General features: G+C 38.1%; 1 protein-coding gene across 2 annotated transcripts in view; it reads right to left on the bottom strand.

Annotated features, from left to right (window-relative positions):
- Positions 1-18,691, bottom strand: part of LOC126353873 (uncharacterized) — a 107,860-nt gene that overhangs the window by 9,682 nt on the left and 79,487 nt on the right. For both annotated transcript variants that reach the window (XM_050003058.1, XM_050003059.1), the window contains exons 4-5: positions 17,349-18,336; positions 11,789-11,956 (exon numbers count right to left, since the gene is read on the bottom strand). In XM_050003058.1, coding sequence (XP_049859015.1) covers positions 11,789-11,956; positions 17,349-18,336 — 1,156 coding nt within the window. The remainder of the gene's footprint in view (positions 1-11,788; positions 11,957-17,348; positions 18,337-18,691) is intronic.

Below are 18,691 nucleotides of genomic sequence, written 5' to 3' on the forward strand. Positions count from 1 at the left end.
TTTAGCAATGACAGTGATGTATTTATTCTTGTAAGCTACAACATTATGTCCAAGGAGACCAATTTCGACAGAATATGATATAATCTGGGATAAGATAGCACTAAAGGAGAGCTTAAAATAAAGAGTTTACTTTTTCTATCATTCATCCACACGAATTACCAAAGTGGTAAAACACTTCAAAACAACTGTGGAAAAAATATCACACACATTCTTTGTCATAGTGATAGGGGAAGATTTTGGTCTGTCACCTGTAGGTTGGGAAACATGAATTTAAAATGGGAAGCTAAGAATAACATGACTGTGCTATACATCTTATTTAATGCAGTTAGCGAGAGGTCACCAGCAGGGGAGTTTTATTGGATCAACTATCATCGAAAATGCCTTACATTTTGATCCAGTGAATGCAGATTGGAATCAAAGAACACATGCTTAGTATACCATCTCACACAGACAAGGTATAGCATTCATGTGATCCAAGGCTGGAAAAAATGTAATTAATGAATTTAACTATAGCATCGTTGGTCCCTGGTATTCAGTGAAAAGTTGAGAGAGGCATTAAGGTATTTATGTTTAACAAATGCTATACAAAACAATTAAAAACTATCTGATCAATCAGCAGGTTTCAGCTATGGAGAGAAGGCAGAAGCTCTTAGCACAAATTCAGACATACTGTACACCATGTGCTAGATAAGTTGGTGCCTTGGGATAAAGTGAGGTATGGGAAAGAACCACAGTGGTTCAGTAACAATAATAATATAAAGGCAAAATAAGGTGCATAACAAAAATGAACAAAATCAAAACAAGTATGATGACAGTTATACATGTAGCATCCAATGAATTCGAAAGTAAAATCTTACTTGCTGAGTTATCAAAAACGGGAAGTGAAACGATTTGGTCTTATAGTCACTGAAAGAGTCCTCTCTCAAAATGATCATGTGGCACCAATACAGAAGATGGCAGAATTATAGTAGAAATACTAAATTCTGTCTTCCAAAATAGTTGCACCAAAGATCACAATGCTTATATGTTCAAACATTCCATAGACGAAAAATTGACATATAAGTTATGTGCACAATTTAAAAAAATGTTGAAGTTGCTATTAGAGGAAAAGCTACAGCCCCTGATGGGCTACCACTTCGATTCTAAATTGAATATGCAGATGAACTGTTCTTTCTTCTGCTTAGTTTATGGTGGTCCACAGCAACACAAAAACATGCAACTTGACTAGAAAACAACAAAGGTCATTACAATCGATATAAAAGGTCACATGACAGATGCACAGAAATGTAAACTGATATAAATTTCTTGAAGAGAAGACATAATGTGATCATATTTCTAAAGACCAAATAGCTCTCGCATAGAGAAAACGGCTTCTAAATGCACCAGTTGTCTAGGAAACAGTTTGATGTCTTCTTTCATGAGTATCAGAGAGACTTTTCATACGGTTAAGCAATCTCACCCAGGACACTCAATATATGCATATGGAATATCCAGGAAGATATGCTCTTGGACTGAAGACTTACTTAATAACAAACAAAATGTAGATTATTAATTTTAAAGGGGAACTATCATCTCAAATGAAGGTAGGTCCACTGTACCTCATGTTGATGTGATATGGTGTGAAAGGTGTTCCAGTACTGAATGACACTATCCAACTACCATAATTAAAGCGGCCCTTTGCCAATATTATTTATTCTAATTCAAGTTCAAATAGGATGGACAGGTCAACAGAGAATTTCCAAAACCGTGTTCCTACTTTGGTATGAAGAGCCATAGGAAATGAAAATTATTTACTCTAACGTTGTATGTTACATTATAAAATATTGATTATTAATTCATTTGCAGTCTTTTTTCACCCTATTTTGTTGCCACTAATAGACTACATAAACTTACTCATTTGCAACTTCTAGATAATATAGCCTGGGAGTAATATTGAGCACAATAACATACTCTCTACCTCCTGCTGTTGCTACTAGTTTTGGAAGTAGAAGAAACAGCAGCTTCTTCATAACATGTATTAAACTTCTTTGCAATTTCCTTCCTTGAATGTGATGCAAAATATCCAAATCAATTATTCAAAATTTCTTTCTCTCAGTGCAGCTTTTCTCTGATTCATTTCACCAGTCCTTACACAGGTGGAGAATTGCATTTAATGACTCAAATTATATTTTAACATAAACTGAAGAACTTGTTCCTCTGCAATTATGTCTTAGCACTTTAGGGGTAAGTTACCAAGTCAGTTTAAAATAGAGCCCAGTTTCAATAACTTTTTTCTTCAGGATGTTCTTTTACCATCTCATTAGAACTGTCAAAGCTCTTATAATGACTGTTTAAAAAAATTCTGTCTATGACAATATTTTTTGTTCATCAACTTTGAAATACTGTTAGTAATTTATTTTCAAAACGGACTCCACAGCATAAATTACAGATCTGTAGTTACGCTAGTTTGCTTTTATTCCTGACTGTATACCTAGAAATTCGGTAGTGGTCTTTTGTCCACTTACCATTTCTTTGCTCAGTTATGCTGCACATGACAGTGACATGCCATACTTAAAGTGCTTTGTCATGATACAGATATTCAAAATAATTCACAAATTGTCAGACAAGGAAGCAGTATGTATAGCATATATAGCAAGTTTCAGTAGTGAAACTGAACAACAAGTAAGAACTAGTTTTGATTAATATATTTAAGACAGTGCTGAATCAAGTGAAAGTAGTTGTGAAGTGACCAGAGAAGTTACTCTACAGATTATTACACCAGTAGACAAACTCCTCCATCAAAACCATGTATCATTCATGGACAGATAGAAAAGAATGGTGAATGAACTTGGATGACCATAAAAGAAAAATATTTTATGCTAAACAGCAGAGACAAACCACTTGTGAAATTCACAGCACTGCTACTTCTGTTGGCTGTTTGTAGATTACTTAGTGCTTAAATATAAACAGTTGTCCACAAAGGCGGAAGCCTATAGTTGGTGCATCTCTCTCTGTGATCTGGACACATTCATTGCAGTTCTCTGTGACTGTGGCTTATCTTGCGTCAGTGAAATCTAAAAAGATAGCTTGAGGTCAGAAACTTGCAGACCACAGTTTTTCCTCTAAACAATGTAAAGGGATACATTTAGAGACATTGTAAAGTTTTTACACTTTAATATCTGGGGAAAAAAGGTTAATAAAACTCTTAAGCAGAGCACTTTTCTTTGGTGCCAAAAGTCTGAAATTGTGTCACCAAAAATTGTTCCCTGCTTCACAGACTGGGACGAAACAGCTCCTGGTTAGCAGCAAATGTAAAAAATGCACCTACGATGAAGCATGGAGTCTCAAGCATGTCCATTCATAAAGGCAAGAAAAAGAAACGTGTTCTTGTTCTCAGCCTGCTCCACTCGAGTGTAAATGTTGGGATTTAATTAGAAGTCTTCCAGTAGCTGTGGAAATTTAAAATAAAATTTTATATGGAGTGGATGTACTGAACCAGGTGGCAACAAAATTTTCCGTGAAAGCAACTTCATAGAGATGGCTAGTATAATCGATTTGTAATATTTTGGAATTCTCTATAATAAATGCATGGATTCTTTATAGAGCAGTTCTAAGGGAAGGTATCAGCAGTTTCTGCAACAACTCAGTAAAAAATTAAGAGACAAACACATGAAAAATAGATGTCAAAAAATATTTCCTACAATCAGCAAAGGACGAAATAATGAAGATGAAGCAGCATGCAGAAAACTTAGAAAGCAGTTCAGCTGTGTCAACATACAAAAACAAAATGGCTGAATGCATGTGACATGTAAGAAACTTGTGTGTGTACAAAAGGAATCTCTGTGGAATGCTTTGTTTGCTTTCATGTCTCATGATTAGAAGGAAACACAACTTTATTTTCTCTTGTATCCTTATCCCAAAATGACTCCACTCATAAATATGAAATCCATAAATGAAAGTAGTATATCTTCAGTTTGGATGATATTTTCACAATCAATCACTTTTTACACTTAAAAATGTGTTAAAACAGAGACGTGGACAACTTGTCACTGCCATAATTTTGGATGAATTAAGTCCCAGTGTTCCAGTTTTAAAGGAGTACTGTACTGCAAATACACAAGTGTATAAGAACAACTTCTTCTTCTCTTCACAGCTCAACAAAAGTAGCCCATGGTTTTGCGAGATTCACATGTCGCAGTTTCCTTGCTCTAACACCCTACCACAAGTTTTCTCGCTAGTATATCACTTTATTTATTTGTTTATGCATTTACTTAACCAAAGAGGACCATGTCCTTCACCGCTCTCTTACATCTAACCAGACTTGTTTAATGAGTTAATGTTACAATTTTGCACAGAACATAAGTAATACACATGAGTAATAGTAATTATTACTATTACTACTGCTGCTATCAGAGTTAAGATATGCCAGTCTTATTTTAACATAGTGTTAACACTAGAAGCACATATGGTACTATTTGCCACGTGGCACAATTTTTGCCCTCTCCTCCTAATTGTTTTTGAGGGTGGATGAAAGTCCATTATTTCACAACCTAGTTCATTTCGAAATAAAAACTGACACTATAAATTATGTAGTTTTTGAGAAAAAAATATACCCAGAACTGCTGATGGGACATTTTTGTCTAACTGAATAATCTAGAAACTGCCAATTGCTACACGTTATTGGTAGCCTTGACTGTGTCAGCTGCTGCAAAGCAGATATGAAACTGAGTGCAGCATCTTTTACAGAACAGAACTCTTTATACATGTAAAACAAACAGATACCATGCAGTAGAGCAGCGTGGATTGTCCTTGCAATCTCACAGATGACGAGATGTTACCTTTGATTAATAATGCTGAAGAAGTTGAATCCAACGGAGAAGATATAGACAGTAATTCAACTGATTTTCATTGTTATACTACAAAACATTATGATGAATTGCCATGTGTACATAGTAATGTAAAACAAAGGAAGCAAAAAATTTCTGAGATTTTAAATTGTTTTATTGATGAATCTGTTCTCAAACATATTCACAAGTGCACTGAAGCAGAGGTGCATCATCATTGGGAGGTGAAGAACTGTCATTACTGTTATGACAGCTTGAAACATTTCTTGCAGTTCTTTATGGCAGGGATGCCAATAAATTGGAAGGAATAGATGTGGAACTTTTTTGTCAGAGAAATGCAGAATACAAATACTAACAAAGAGATAGAGGGACTGGCCAGTACTTACCACAGTTCAGTACAGCCGATAGTTACACAAAACAGAACAGAAAATTTACATTCCTAGCTTCCGGAACTTTGTTCCTTCATTAGGGAGGAGAGAGGAGAAAAAAGGTTATGAAGCAACAGGGAAAGGTAAACAGGGAGGATAGTAAGGATAGAGGCATGATCGTCAGAGGGAAGCCAAAGATATTCTACTGTAAGTACTGTGCCAGCTTCAAACCAAAGAGGATGCATACAGAAGTAAAGAGGTATATAGTATAAAGATATGCTTCCCTCTGACAACCATGCCTCCATCCTTACTACCCTCCCTGTTTACCTTCCCCTGTTGCTTCATAACCTGGGTTGGGAGTAACTGAATCCACTTTCCCTTCTTCCCCTCTCTCCTCCCTGATGAAGGAACAAAGTTCAGAAAGCTAGGAATGTAAATTTTCTGCTCTGTTTTGTGTATCTATCAGCTGTACTGAGATGAGGTAAGTACTGGCCAGCCCTTCTATCTCTTTGTTAGTATTTGTTTCACATGTCACCTAATCACTTCAGAGAAATCATAATTTACCTTAGGTTTGATTTGTTGTTGGGTTTGACTTGTGGTTGACATGACTGGAGCAATTAAAAATGATAAGCTTGCTCTCACATCAGACAATTACAAGAGAGCCATAGCAAGCTGTCAAAACATGCACAGTCCTTGTCCATACATTTGCGTTGATGAGCAGTAATTTTTGTCCAAGAGAAGATGTCAGGTCACTCATTTCATGGCTTCAAAACCTTATAATTATGTACAAAATTGTTAAGGGTTTGTGGCCACTCATTGACAAACTGCCTGTTTGCATCTGTTTCAGGTTCTTTGGCTGTCATTTGTTTGATGCTTTTTCTGATGTTTCGCTAGCACAAGTGGTTGGGATTGTTATAGATTCACTCAGCAGTGCAGGTGGTAGACTGGAGTCGAGCTTGTAGCTGTAAATAATATGTACCTGGTGCACTAGTATCCAAGGGCTTTTCCATAGTTATTTTCAGTACGATTTTCCTCTTGCTATCTGCAGCGGTCCTTTGCTGCAACACGGGAATCCAGAATCCATTCACCCTGAGGCTTTCTTCTTTCTTGTTGAAGCTAATCTTATGTTGTGCATTTCTACAGCTTCTCTGAACAAGCGGCATGATGGCTCTTCTCTACAGCCAGAACTTCCATGTCAGTGAATTTTACTGTGTCAGGGTGTCTACATGGACAAGGAAAAAAAATTCCCGGATTTCCCGGTTGAAAATACACTTTCTCCCGGATAAAAATACACTTTTTCCGTGTTAAGTGACAGCATACTTTTTCTCGGCCCTTATCAATTCTTTTATGGTTTATGGTTTTATACACCGGCGTAGAATTTCCCGGCACTTTAAAAAATGAAAATCAGGGGGAAAAAAACACGTTTTGGAAAGATATTTGATGTGCAGCAACATATACATTGCATATTTCCGTGCTACGAAGGTATAAATTCGAATTCCAGCAAACACCACATGTTACTTCCTGAAACATTAAAATTGAGATTACGGCGTGCTTTTGTAAGCCAGTCACACCTCATGTCACCTGATCTTGCCAGCTGATGACAGCATTTGACACGTGATGTAGTCAGCCAATAGCAAGATCACTCAAGTAGCGCGAACACACAAATAAGAAAAATTAAAAATTAATGTATAATTGTTGCTACAAGAAAAGCATAGCTATCACATATAATTTTGTCTCAAGCTTCCACATATATTGTTGATCTTTTTTGCGCATCATACATCACATAAATGTGCCAGTAAAATTTTTTGATAACGACGTAACTGTCTGATCTTCTGGGCTCGAAATTCTTCATATGATCATCCCCAAAGAGTTGATTTTTAAATGAGAGTCAAACGCTCTGTGATTTAAGAAATTCGTCGTACACTCTCACATAGTTTATCTTACATAAAAGGAAATTTACTTTGAAAGTAACGCTTTTCAAAGCAATATTCGCAATATTTTTCCGTCACCTATTAGAAAGGTACATTTCAGCAGTTGCCAGAGAGCGCCAGATAACAGGCATCACTGCACTTGCGCAGCTAGGATGACGCAGGAAGCCCGCATGTTCGTTCGTGTGAAACATTAAAAGATCTTGCATTAAAATGAATCTGATGTAAAAAACTGTCACGTCACGCTCATTGGAGGCAATTTGTTGTTAAGAAGCGCTGGGCAGTCTTGCTAAAGCCTTTGACACACTTTGCTGTTGGCACTCTGCTGTCTGCAGAAGCGGGATACAGTAAATTTTTTTGTTAGAGTGTTGGTTCTTACCAGTCAAAATCACAAAAATTTAACTGAAAACTAAAACAATGAAAAATTCTCGAAACTCAAAATGATTCCCGGGCTTTTCCCGGTTTTCTCCCGGATGAAAAAATTCCCAGGTTTTTCCCGGATCTCCCGGTTGTCCAGGGTCGTAGACACCCTGCTGTGTGGTCAGCCTCACACAGCACATGCTCTACTACCATGGCCAACTTCTCCACATGCCTCATCTTCAAAGCCATTTATGTTCTGTGATCCTGGTGTTCTCTGATTGTCCAGTCATGCCAATAAACTTTTCCACATTTGCAGGGTATGCGGTATATTCCCGACATTGCAAGTGGGTCCCTTTCCTAATTTGCCGACCTGAGACACTCTTTGATCTTCTTTGTCAGTTTATAAATAGTCTTTATGCCATGTTTGTGCTGATTCTGTCCATCACTCTGGAAATGTATTCAGAACGGCCATGCCCGACATTTCTTTTTCTGATGTGACGCTTTGCCAAGTGTTGACGAGGCATGATTAATATGCTTGTAACATGAGCAAGACGAATATGTTAGCTGCAGCACTTCAGACATGAGATGCAACACTGGAAAGCATTCTGAGGAGCAATGGGTACTCCATCAGTTGTATAAGAAGTGTAACAGAGTCAAGGAACCTTGCTCGTTACAATCAACAAAGTTGGAAGGGAAGTGTCTGAGTGTATAAAGAAAGCTTGTGAGAAAGTATGCAAAACTGTAGCTCTCAAAAACAGTATTACCCTCACAGTGTACCAAGTAAAGCCAGATACACTTGTAACAATTCTGAGTTCCTTGACCAGATGGCTTGCCAGTACTCTGTGAAAGCTGGTGGAAAAATGTGCCCAGTTCATATTTTTATAATATTCTAGATTTAGCAGGCATCAAAGATTGGGTAACCTACAGAGATGAACAAAGATCAGAATAACAAGGTGAAACTTCCTTCTCAAGCTCATTGTAGAACTTCGCAGAGATTATACAGAAACCAAGGTCAGTCTACAAGAAATGTTCTGGGGAACGAAATTTTCACTCTTCAGCAGAGTGTGCGTTGATATGAGACTCCCTGGCAGATTAATACTGTGTTCTGGACTGAGACATGAACTTGAGACCTTTTGTCTTTCGCAGACAAGTGCTCTGCAAGTGTTCTACCAACTAGCCTACCCAAGCATGACTAGTGGAAGTGAAGCTGTGAGGACAGGTCGGGAGTCGTGCCTGCATAGCTCAGTTGGCAGGGCTCTTGTCCGTGAAAGGCAAAGGTCACGAGTTCGTGTCTTGGTCCAGCACACATTTTTAATCTGGCAGTAAGTTTCATATCAACATTTACTCTATTGCAAAGTGAAAATTTCATTCTGGAAACATCCTGCAGGCTGAGGCTAAACTGCATCTCTGCAATATGCTTTCTTACAGAAGTGCTACTCCCGCATGTTTCGCAGAGAAATTCTGTGAAGTTTGGAAGTTAGGAGACGAGGTACTGGTAGAAGTGACGCTGTGGGTATGGGTCGTGAGTTGTGCTTGGGTACCTAAGAGAAGAGAACGCTTGCCCACAAAAGGTAAAGGTCCTGAGTTTGAGTCTTAGTCCAGCACACCGTTTTAATCTGGCAGGAAGTTTCAAGAATTGTTTTGTTACGGTTTCCTATGTCTGTGCAGGCTGCAAAGCTTATAGTCTACAGCCAATGATGACCTGTAGGTATCTATAAAGAACGTATTTACTTACACAGACTGTAATGTTTACCCTTAGACAATATGTATCGAAGTGTAGACCTCTAAATTATGGTAACATATTGAGTCTATATTACATGTTCTTTCTCACTTGTTGAAACATCATATACTAACGAAAGCTTTTTGACTTGGCTGTATTTCTTATACATATAAAAACTACAAAGATATCTTTATAATTTGGTGAACATTTTTCAAGTTTTTCGAGAAAAAATATGAAAATACTCCATAACAAAATAACAGACTATTAGTGTGACTATTTGTAACAGAAAATGTTATCCCCTACAATACAAAAAGTCTAAGAACAAGCTGTAAATGTATCGACTGGAGAATTAGAAAAATCCGGCGGTTCTAGTGTTAAGCATTTTCGCATTACTTTCTTACTGAATGTGAATAATGACATGTTACAAAAAATAAACAGCAGAACAGAAGGAATAAAATATGAGAAAGAAGTTAACTGGTAAGAGAAAGAGTGAGAAACAATTGGCATGATTAGCAGATGAGATGGAAGGAAGAAGATTTAAATAAATATGGGTGAGAAAAGCAAGTATATTGTTAACAGTGTGATAGAGATACTGCTTTACTATTGGACTGAACAAAAACAACTTGCATGGGCCAAGAGGGAAGCTGTGCTGATGATAACAGATACAGCTTTAACGAAAGTGGTTTAGAATAAGATGCAGACTACAGGGCAGTTTGTTCCTCAGTTATGTTGTTGATACAGAGGAGATGGAGAAAAATTTAGTATTATGCAAAGGTACAGTCATTATGCTTGACACATAGCAGATGATGATGATAACAAACACCATTAGTAATTCTCCATCCGTACATCTGCACGATGAAGAGAAATTCAGACACCAGCTGCAGCCAGGCAGTGTATAAAACACACACACACACACACACACACACACACACACACACACACACACACACCTGAAAGAACACACACTTGAAAACATGTCCTGATGGCAAGTAATGATACCTTCAGTACAGGTGCACTCTTTGTTTGACCTCTTGCAGGAGACTGGATAGGCAAAGTAATGAGAATAATGGACACGGAACACTATGTATGCAGTGTATGACATATGGGAATTTGGTTAGGCAGGAACACATGCTCAGATAGCAAGAGTGGTTAAAGTGACCACTCTCAATAAGTGGAAATTCTGGATTATTGTCCTGTCTAGTGCAAATTTTCACTTGTCAAAACTGGATTTATTTCAATGAGCGATTGTGGCTGATGTCAGAATATTTCTTTTGCAATGTATACAATATGAGAGTACAGATATGGAGAACTAAGAACCTGATGAAGAAAACGGTGTGTATGAAATTTATGTCGCCTATCTGCTCACACAGACTCTAACCAAGCATAGAAGGTGTAATCAAACAGCAGAATGTTACACACAAATTTCATGTAAGCATTCATGGCTAGCTCAAGTTGTCAAGAGTTTTCAGTCTTTGCTGTCCCATGTTGCTCTAAATCATAGTAGTAAAGATTTGCAGGGCTGGAGGTTGGGATATATTTTAAAATTTTTGAATTACCAATAAGCGAGAAAGATTTCTTGCATGCTTTAATAGCTTGTCCTTTCCTATATATATATATATGTCATCCAAGATTTTGTTGAAATTTTACTGGAAAATGTCCACTGACCAATTTGCAGTGTGATATGATGATGACCTGTGACTTCTTACAGTTTAGTTTAAGACACAGGTTTTTTTGCCCTCGCACTGTTGAACATAGGCCGTCATTAGTGTCTGATATGGCAGCAGCAATCTTTTTCGGGGCTGTTGTGTAACTACAATTGGATGTCTCAGCTTATAAGTGATAAATTACAAGAATGTAGCACAGATGTTCATTATCAGTATACAGTGAGAAAGTGCAATAGGTCAAAGAGAAAACACTGGGGCCTCCAGAGATCACATGTTTCCATGGTGACTTCTCTGATCCACAGATCACTCATTGACATCTGTTTTTAAAGTATCCATCGAACCAAAGTACTGCAATGTTTGAGAAATTCAGCAGTTTCATTTTCATAAATAATATATGGATATAAACAGCATCAAAAGCCTTGCTGAAATGAAGCAGTGTTAAAATTGTCACTTCACCACTGTCCATAACGTGCTTGAAGTCATCAGCCATCTTTACAAATACAGTAGCTGTGCTGCAGTGTTTTCAGAAGTCTGATTGATATTCATCAAGAGTGTTATAAATTTTATGATAAAATGTCAGTTGTACATGAACAGTAATTATCATTTCTGAGTACTAGTTGAATTAAGCTTTGCTTTGACTCAGTACTACATGTACCACTTAAACAAGGGAGAGGTTGAAGATGTCTGCGAGGACTGGAATAATAGTATTGGCAGTGTGTTCAATCATACCTATGTTCACTTCATCATTACTTACTGCCTCAGAAAAGATTCTCATGACTGCTTTCCATACTGTATGTGTAGGGAAAAAACATCTGCCAAGAAGGTGCTATCTTGTGTGTGTGTGTGTGTGTGTGTGTATGTGTGTGTGTGTGTTTGTTTGGGGGGAGGGGGGGACTGATATTTCTTTTGTGGTATACAACATTACCTGTCAAAGCTGGTATTTCCTTTTTTATCTGCATCTAAATTTGTTGTTGGCCTTTCATTTTTTGCTTTGTTTTCACTGCAATTAGCTTTTGATACTGATGAAGCACCATCATTTGAACGCTTCTCCATATTGGGAGGAAGAAATATTGTCATATCTGTGTCACAGACCCTAAAGCAAAAGAAACATTTTATTGTATTGTTTTACACTAACATAGTGTTCAAAACATCTTACATTTGTCATAAAATAAAAGTAACAAAATTAATGTCACACATAAGGTTGTAATAAAAGTAATTAGCAGACTTGAAAACTAAGCATGACATGTCAATATGTGTTGTCTGCTATGATATTGATTGTAAAGCAGAAGGGAGCCATTAATAGTAGCAATCACCATATATCTTATGAACGCCCATTAAAATATATTATATGTAAATTGTAATTTCTGGATTTTAAAAACATTTCATTACATATCCCACTGTCATTTAACATCTAGGTAACAGTCAGTTACAATAATGAAAACTCTAAGAGAAAATTCTATGAGAAAACAGAAACAAATATGACTCCCCCCCCCCCCCCCCCCTCTCTCTCTCTCTCTCTCTCTCTCTCTCTCTCTCTCTCTCTCTCTCACACACACACACACACACACTCACACACACTACTTATGTGGGCATTGCAACATTTGAATGATTATGAGGGAGGGGGAGGACATGCACAGCAGCTCTGAGCAGTATTGGCACAATAAGAGTTAATATTGGCAACAAGTATAAAACTGAAGTTGTATAGTATGAGAGAAACAAAAGAGGAAATACAATAACATAATGTACAAAGCTTATGAGAAAATTATGAGAGACAGAGCAAAGGAGAGTCACAGAACAGGGAGTAGTAGAGATAGGGAGCCTGTCCAGTATAGAGGAATCGGTACTTTGAAGAGGGAGGGGTGTGTATCCAAATGACAGGAGTATTGAAGTAGCTTTTGAAAGTAATAACTGCTGTGTTATTCAGAGTGTTTTTGAATTAGATGTTTAGGTTTGCCTGACAGTGGAGACTCATATGAGTGCATGTACCTTAATTGGAGCAAACCTTGTAAATGTTGTGGTTACTTTCACACAAGGCCTTACATTTGGTTGGTTGCGATACCTCTGTAATAGGACTGGAAGACGTGGTGGTGGTGGTGGTGGTGGTCAAGTGCATGACATCTTATTCATCCTCAGCAGAAAGCCTCATGGGACAAAGGACCACACACAGCAATAGCAAAAGAATGAGTTAGGATACTGTGTAAACTAGGTACTCAGAACAGCACTTGCCTCTGAAACATCCACATGGGAAATCCCAATGTGGCACAGTACTGGGAATGAGAATGGGGAAAGAATCAGTAACAATACTGCATAAACAGGATGGCCCAAAGAATGCCACTTTAGAGGAAGGAGAGGGGCACTGATGAATGAATCTTTTTGAATAGGATGTCCTCATGTGAAGTCACATCAAAGTGTAGTTGAAGCCTTGGCAAATGGTGAGGCTGAGTTTGTCAAAATGTTGGTGATAAGGGAGGTATTCTATGAAGCATGGTTTACAGTGGCAGCAGGACTCTTAGGATTCAGGAAAAAAAGGAGGGCAAGATTTGTTTGTAGATGAACCAAACAGATTAGCTTCCTCAAATGATATTAAGAATACTAGCTGTTGATGGTACTGGGTAGACTGGATACTGATCTCAAAAATGGGACAAAGAACACACTTGTTACAGAGTACGAAGACACAGCACAAGCTCGGATGAGGATGGCGAAGAAAATCTCTCTCACAGACTTTCAAAGAAGAATCCTAACACATTTATCGAATATCTAACTTTGAGCTGCCACAAGGAAATTTTATCATTTCTCCCAAACAGACCAGTGCCTGGAGTACAGTGTATAAAACTAAGGTTGTGAGGATCAGGACTGATGAAATGAGATCATGAAAATCTTTATGGAAGTTATACAGTCACCTTAGAGGACACTACATTTCAGACCACATAGTGGTATTTCATTGCTCACTCAATACATGTAATATCTCAGTCAAATTGTGTTGCATTCCTGGTTCTGACCTTGCTAGCCATGCATATTTCTCCTGTGCAGGACTCCAGTGCAAGATCTTTTTTATACATCCACCCATCATCTCCTATTGCAATCCTGTCACAGACACTTCCAATCTGATATGTAATAGGGTCACACATGAAAGCCAGCACACTGTAAATAAGTCTCCTATACATTTAGAGATTTTAAGCTTTTTTCATGAGTCTCTTGCATTATTATGCACAATACTGATACTTGCGTCCTAAGTGACACACTGTTACTAGGTTCCACACCATAGAAGGTAGCAAAGCTTGTTGCTGGATAGTAGAATTATGATTAAAAAGGAATTATCTACAAAAACAAATAAACATAAGAAAGGAGTATACAGGAAAACATAGTAATTTTATGTGAAGATTATAAATTTTTAATACCCATGAACCGTTTAGGCTACATCAATTATAATAACAAGCGTAGGCCAGCAAAGAATGTGGGACAGCTCAGCTAATAATTTATCACTTTCCATTAGCCAGCCATAGACGACAAGGAAGAAACAACCGAACGGTGGTGTCTGGCATAAGGAACAGATGTGAAAATGTGTGCACTGATTATTTTGGCAAAGTCTAAGCACAGACGCGCCAACACAGGTGACACCTGTGATCACTATGATATCACAGGTCTTAGAGGATACATCTGACTTTACACATAAGCAAACAGACTCACTGTAGTTTGGTAACTGTATTGCAACTATAGTTATGAGAGCACACCTGCTGCCACATTGTTGCCCCTACATCACGAGAACAGTTAAAGAAAATGAAAGATTGAAAGAAGTGATTGAGTCACCCCTTCAAGGGTGACTCAATCACTTCTTTCAAACAATTTGGATATTATTGTACTGATACATGATTTGAATGGTTAGTGATTAACAATATAGTTTATGGAATTTTGAACCCTTAGTTAAAGTCATTGAGTAAAGACTATGTTTTATTTCACTTTGTTATGATTCAACTTCCGTGTTAAAAATGTTTAAATGGATTAAAAGACTTTCCCATTTTCCACCTTGGCTGTATTATGATCACTATCATTTTTTTCACACTATTAACTAATTTCAGTAATGTGCCATTTTCAGCTGCTTGCTCATGTGGACAGTGTCAAATACACTGATGGAGAGCAAGGTTCCGTGCAATGTATCATTTTTATAATTACTTATGAATGCCAGTAATGCTATTTAGACAATTGACAGCCTTGTTGACATGTTTAAATGCAGTCTGGAAATAATGTTAATAATTACTACACATTTACTCAAAAGAAACCAATGATGTGCTTTTTAAATGTTGGAATATTTCTCTTGATGAATGTTTTCTGTTTGTGTGTAATGTGTATATAGTGCACAGGGATTTCTGAAATGCTGAGACTGTCTTTTCGTGTTGCTATTTGGTATATTTATTTCACCCGTCTACACAAGCTGGATTAACTAATAACACAGCCTGCAAAATTAGTTGTATAATATGTTAAAAGTATTTGGGGAAGTGATATACTCAGTATTGTATAAAATACCAGGCATTGTAAACTTTGATACTTTAAGATTAAACAAGGCCACTCACCAAAAAGCAGAAGTGTTGAATATTTAACAGGCACCCACAAAGGAAAGACAACTTGCTAGCTTATGGAGTTAGCCTTTGATGATCTAGAATAAAATCCATTAACACTCACACACAAACCTATGCCACTATATGGTGCTGACTGGACTAACACTGCCAATGCTATTTTGCAGCAGGTGGACTGGTTGTGGTGGGGATAGTGTTGATTGGGGTGGACTGGGGGAGAGAGGCAGAGAGAGGGCTTGAAGTGGGTGGCTAGTGTCTCGGAGGGAGGAGGCTGGTTTTACGACTAGGAATGCAATAGGGAGAGGTGGCAGATATATGGGCTCGCATGACTAGTGGCCAGTGGTAACAGGCACATGCTGAAGGCAATGTGGGGACTTAAACCGGCAGGGGGTGACAGCATAGAGGAAGAGGAAACTGTTGGGTGGAGGGCATAGGGTCAGAGTGTTACCTATTGAGGCCAGGACAATAATGGGAGCAGAAAATGTGTTGCATGCATGACTTCCATCTACATAGTTCAAAGCAGCTGGTGGTGAGACATATCCGGATGGCTCATGTTGTGAAGCAGCCATTGAAACTGAGCATATTATGCTCAGCTGCATGTGTGTCCCCATGTGGTCAATTTTGTTCTTCACAACAGTTTGGCAGTGGCGATTTATCCTGGCGGACAACTTGCTGGTGGTCATACAAGCATAAAAGGCTGTCTTGTGTTTGCAGCAGAGTTAGTACAAAGCATTTCTGAATTCACATCTGGTCTGGCCTCTGGTGGGGTAGTATAAGCCTGTGACAGAACTGAGTAAGGTGCTGGGTAGTGGATCGGGGAGTTCTTGCACTTTGGTCTGTCAAGGAGTTGGGAATGAGAGTGGCATAGGGATGGACTAGAGTATGGTATAGGTAGTGTGGACAATGGAACACTGCCACAGGAGGGGTGGAAAGGATCTAGGATAGGATGTCTCTCATTTCAGGGCAGTATGAGAGATAATCAAAGCCATGGCAAAGTACATGCTTCAGTTGTTCCAGTCCTGATCTGAGTGCTTTGGTTGTGGGTTGTTGTTGTTGTTGTTGCCTTCAGTCCTGAGACTGGTTTGATGCAGCTCTCCATGCTACCCTATTCTGTGCAAGCCTTCTTCATCTCCCAGTATCTACTGCAAACTACATCCTTCTGAATCTGCTTAGTGTATTCATCTCTTGGTCTCCCTCTTGAGGGGGGGGGGGGGTAATTGCCTGTTGGTGAGCCCTTTTTGAGGCCCTCAGTAACACTGGGCAAGAGAGTTCTCATTTCTGCAGATATATCATCCAAGGATAGCTAGGTTGTATCAAAGGGATTTTTTGGTGTGGAAAGGATGGCAGCAGTCATAACACAAGTGCTGCTGGTGCTTAGTGGGTGAGGCAGAGGTGTGGATGGAGCCATCAGAAAGGTTGAGGTAAATGTCCAGAAAGGTGACGCATTGAGTAGAGGTGGATCAGGTGAAGTGGATGCAAGAACAAGTGTGTAGGTTGTTAAGAAATGTGGATAGGGTGTCTTGATCCTGAGTCCACATATACAACAATAAACGTGAACCACACACATATCAACAATAAACCTGAACCAGATGAGTGGTTGGGAGACTAGAAAGGTTTTACTTTTTTATTTAACGTTTGTAACCCATCTGTACAACAGCTAATTTTAAATGGATATTTAATGCAGGATCCACACAAATATTTCTCTGAGACAACAGTGCTGTGTTCACTCATTACAATGGATTATAAAAGGCTGTAACGGTATGATCCAATATTTCTTCACATCATCTATTCACACACACACTCCATATCCCAAAGCAAAAAGTCAGTGTTTATACCTAATGCATTCCATGTAATATTCTATGGTTTTAACAATATCATTCAAAGTATTTATGAAATTCAATAAATGTATCTTACCTGTTTATGTTATCTAGCAGGGGGATTGCTTTTTTATTCTGTGAAGCATTTGGGCTTTCAGCAACAATATCATCATCCTCTGATACGCAAAGCCTATCCTCTGAATACTTGAGTGATTCCTGAATGGCTTTTTGCAGTAGCTCATCCTCCAAATCAGTGCAAATTTTTGCTGAGTATTGTGTTGAAGTTTTTCGGATTCCTTCATTAAATTCCTCAAGTGATCCAACATCTATTCTTTTTGCAAAGGATCCTACTGAGAGCTGAGTCTGTTTCAGTCTACGACTTTGCTTATCTCCAGGTTTAAGCTCAACACTGTAGTTGGGCTTCAAATTCCAAAAATCAGGCTTCTTACCAATTTTGTTTGTCAAGTCTGCCCGCGACGTGTATTTCCCTAAATCCTGGTTTTCATCAGCAGTTGTGCTTTTAAGAGCTGCAACAGTATTACTTTCTGCATTAGAGGTAGTAACTGATAGAACTTTACCAGGACTGTTACTGGAAACCTGAACTTCTGATAAATTCTTGACATGCTTTAATGACGGTTTTATTGGTGTGTTGCTGCTAATTACAGGACTTGTTTTACCTGAATTTTCACCAGAACATTTCTTCTGAACCTCTTTGTCCAATCTGTTATCTGCAAGTTGCACCGGGCATTCAGTCGCCTGTGGAAATGACCAAAGAGTTTCTGGAATAACAATATTTTTTGAAGCATGAGCAAGGTCATCTTTCTGCAACATATCTGAGTCATGCTGTGGTGTGGATTCTTCAGAGTCTGAAATGCACTCTCTGTGCTTTAAATGTTTGTTTGTTGATCTTATCTTTTTTCTCTTATATGTGTCAAGATTCCTTTCCTCCCTACATCGTCTTTTTGCTTGAACTGGAGGCTTGGTGGTTCCGAGAAGCATCTGGGACACCAGATCGTATGCTCTTGCTGTAGACTTCTTTTCATCTGGCTCACTGTCTTGTCCATTCTGAAGGTTTAAAATATTTGCTGAAAAGGTACAGAAGCCTCCTCGTGAATTTTCAGTAACAAATGTCTCATCTACAAGAAATGTAATATAAAAAAAACTTCCACCACATAAAATTTAATGCAAAATTCACAGCAACTTATATAAGACTAGAACACAAATAATGCCACAATGTCCAACCAGTAACACAAAAAAGGGCAGAATACATATCCTTATGATATGTAAACACATTAGGATATTAAATTACATAATTTACTTTTTTTAAATTTACTCTAAGCTACACACTGAGTACGTGTACCTGGACAACACAGGTCCACACTAATGTAAAAAAAAAAAAAAAATATATACTTCAGTTATTGCTTTACAGTTGTTTTTTGG

This window comes from Schistocerca gregaria, chromosome 3 (genome assembly GCF_023897955.1).
Source record: "Schistocerca gregaria isolate iqSchGreg1 chromosome 3, iqSchGreg1.2, whole genome shotgun sequence".
Lineage (NCBI taxonomy): Eukaryota > Metazoa > Arthropoda > Insecta > Orthoptera > Acrididae > Schistocerca > Schistocerca gregaria.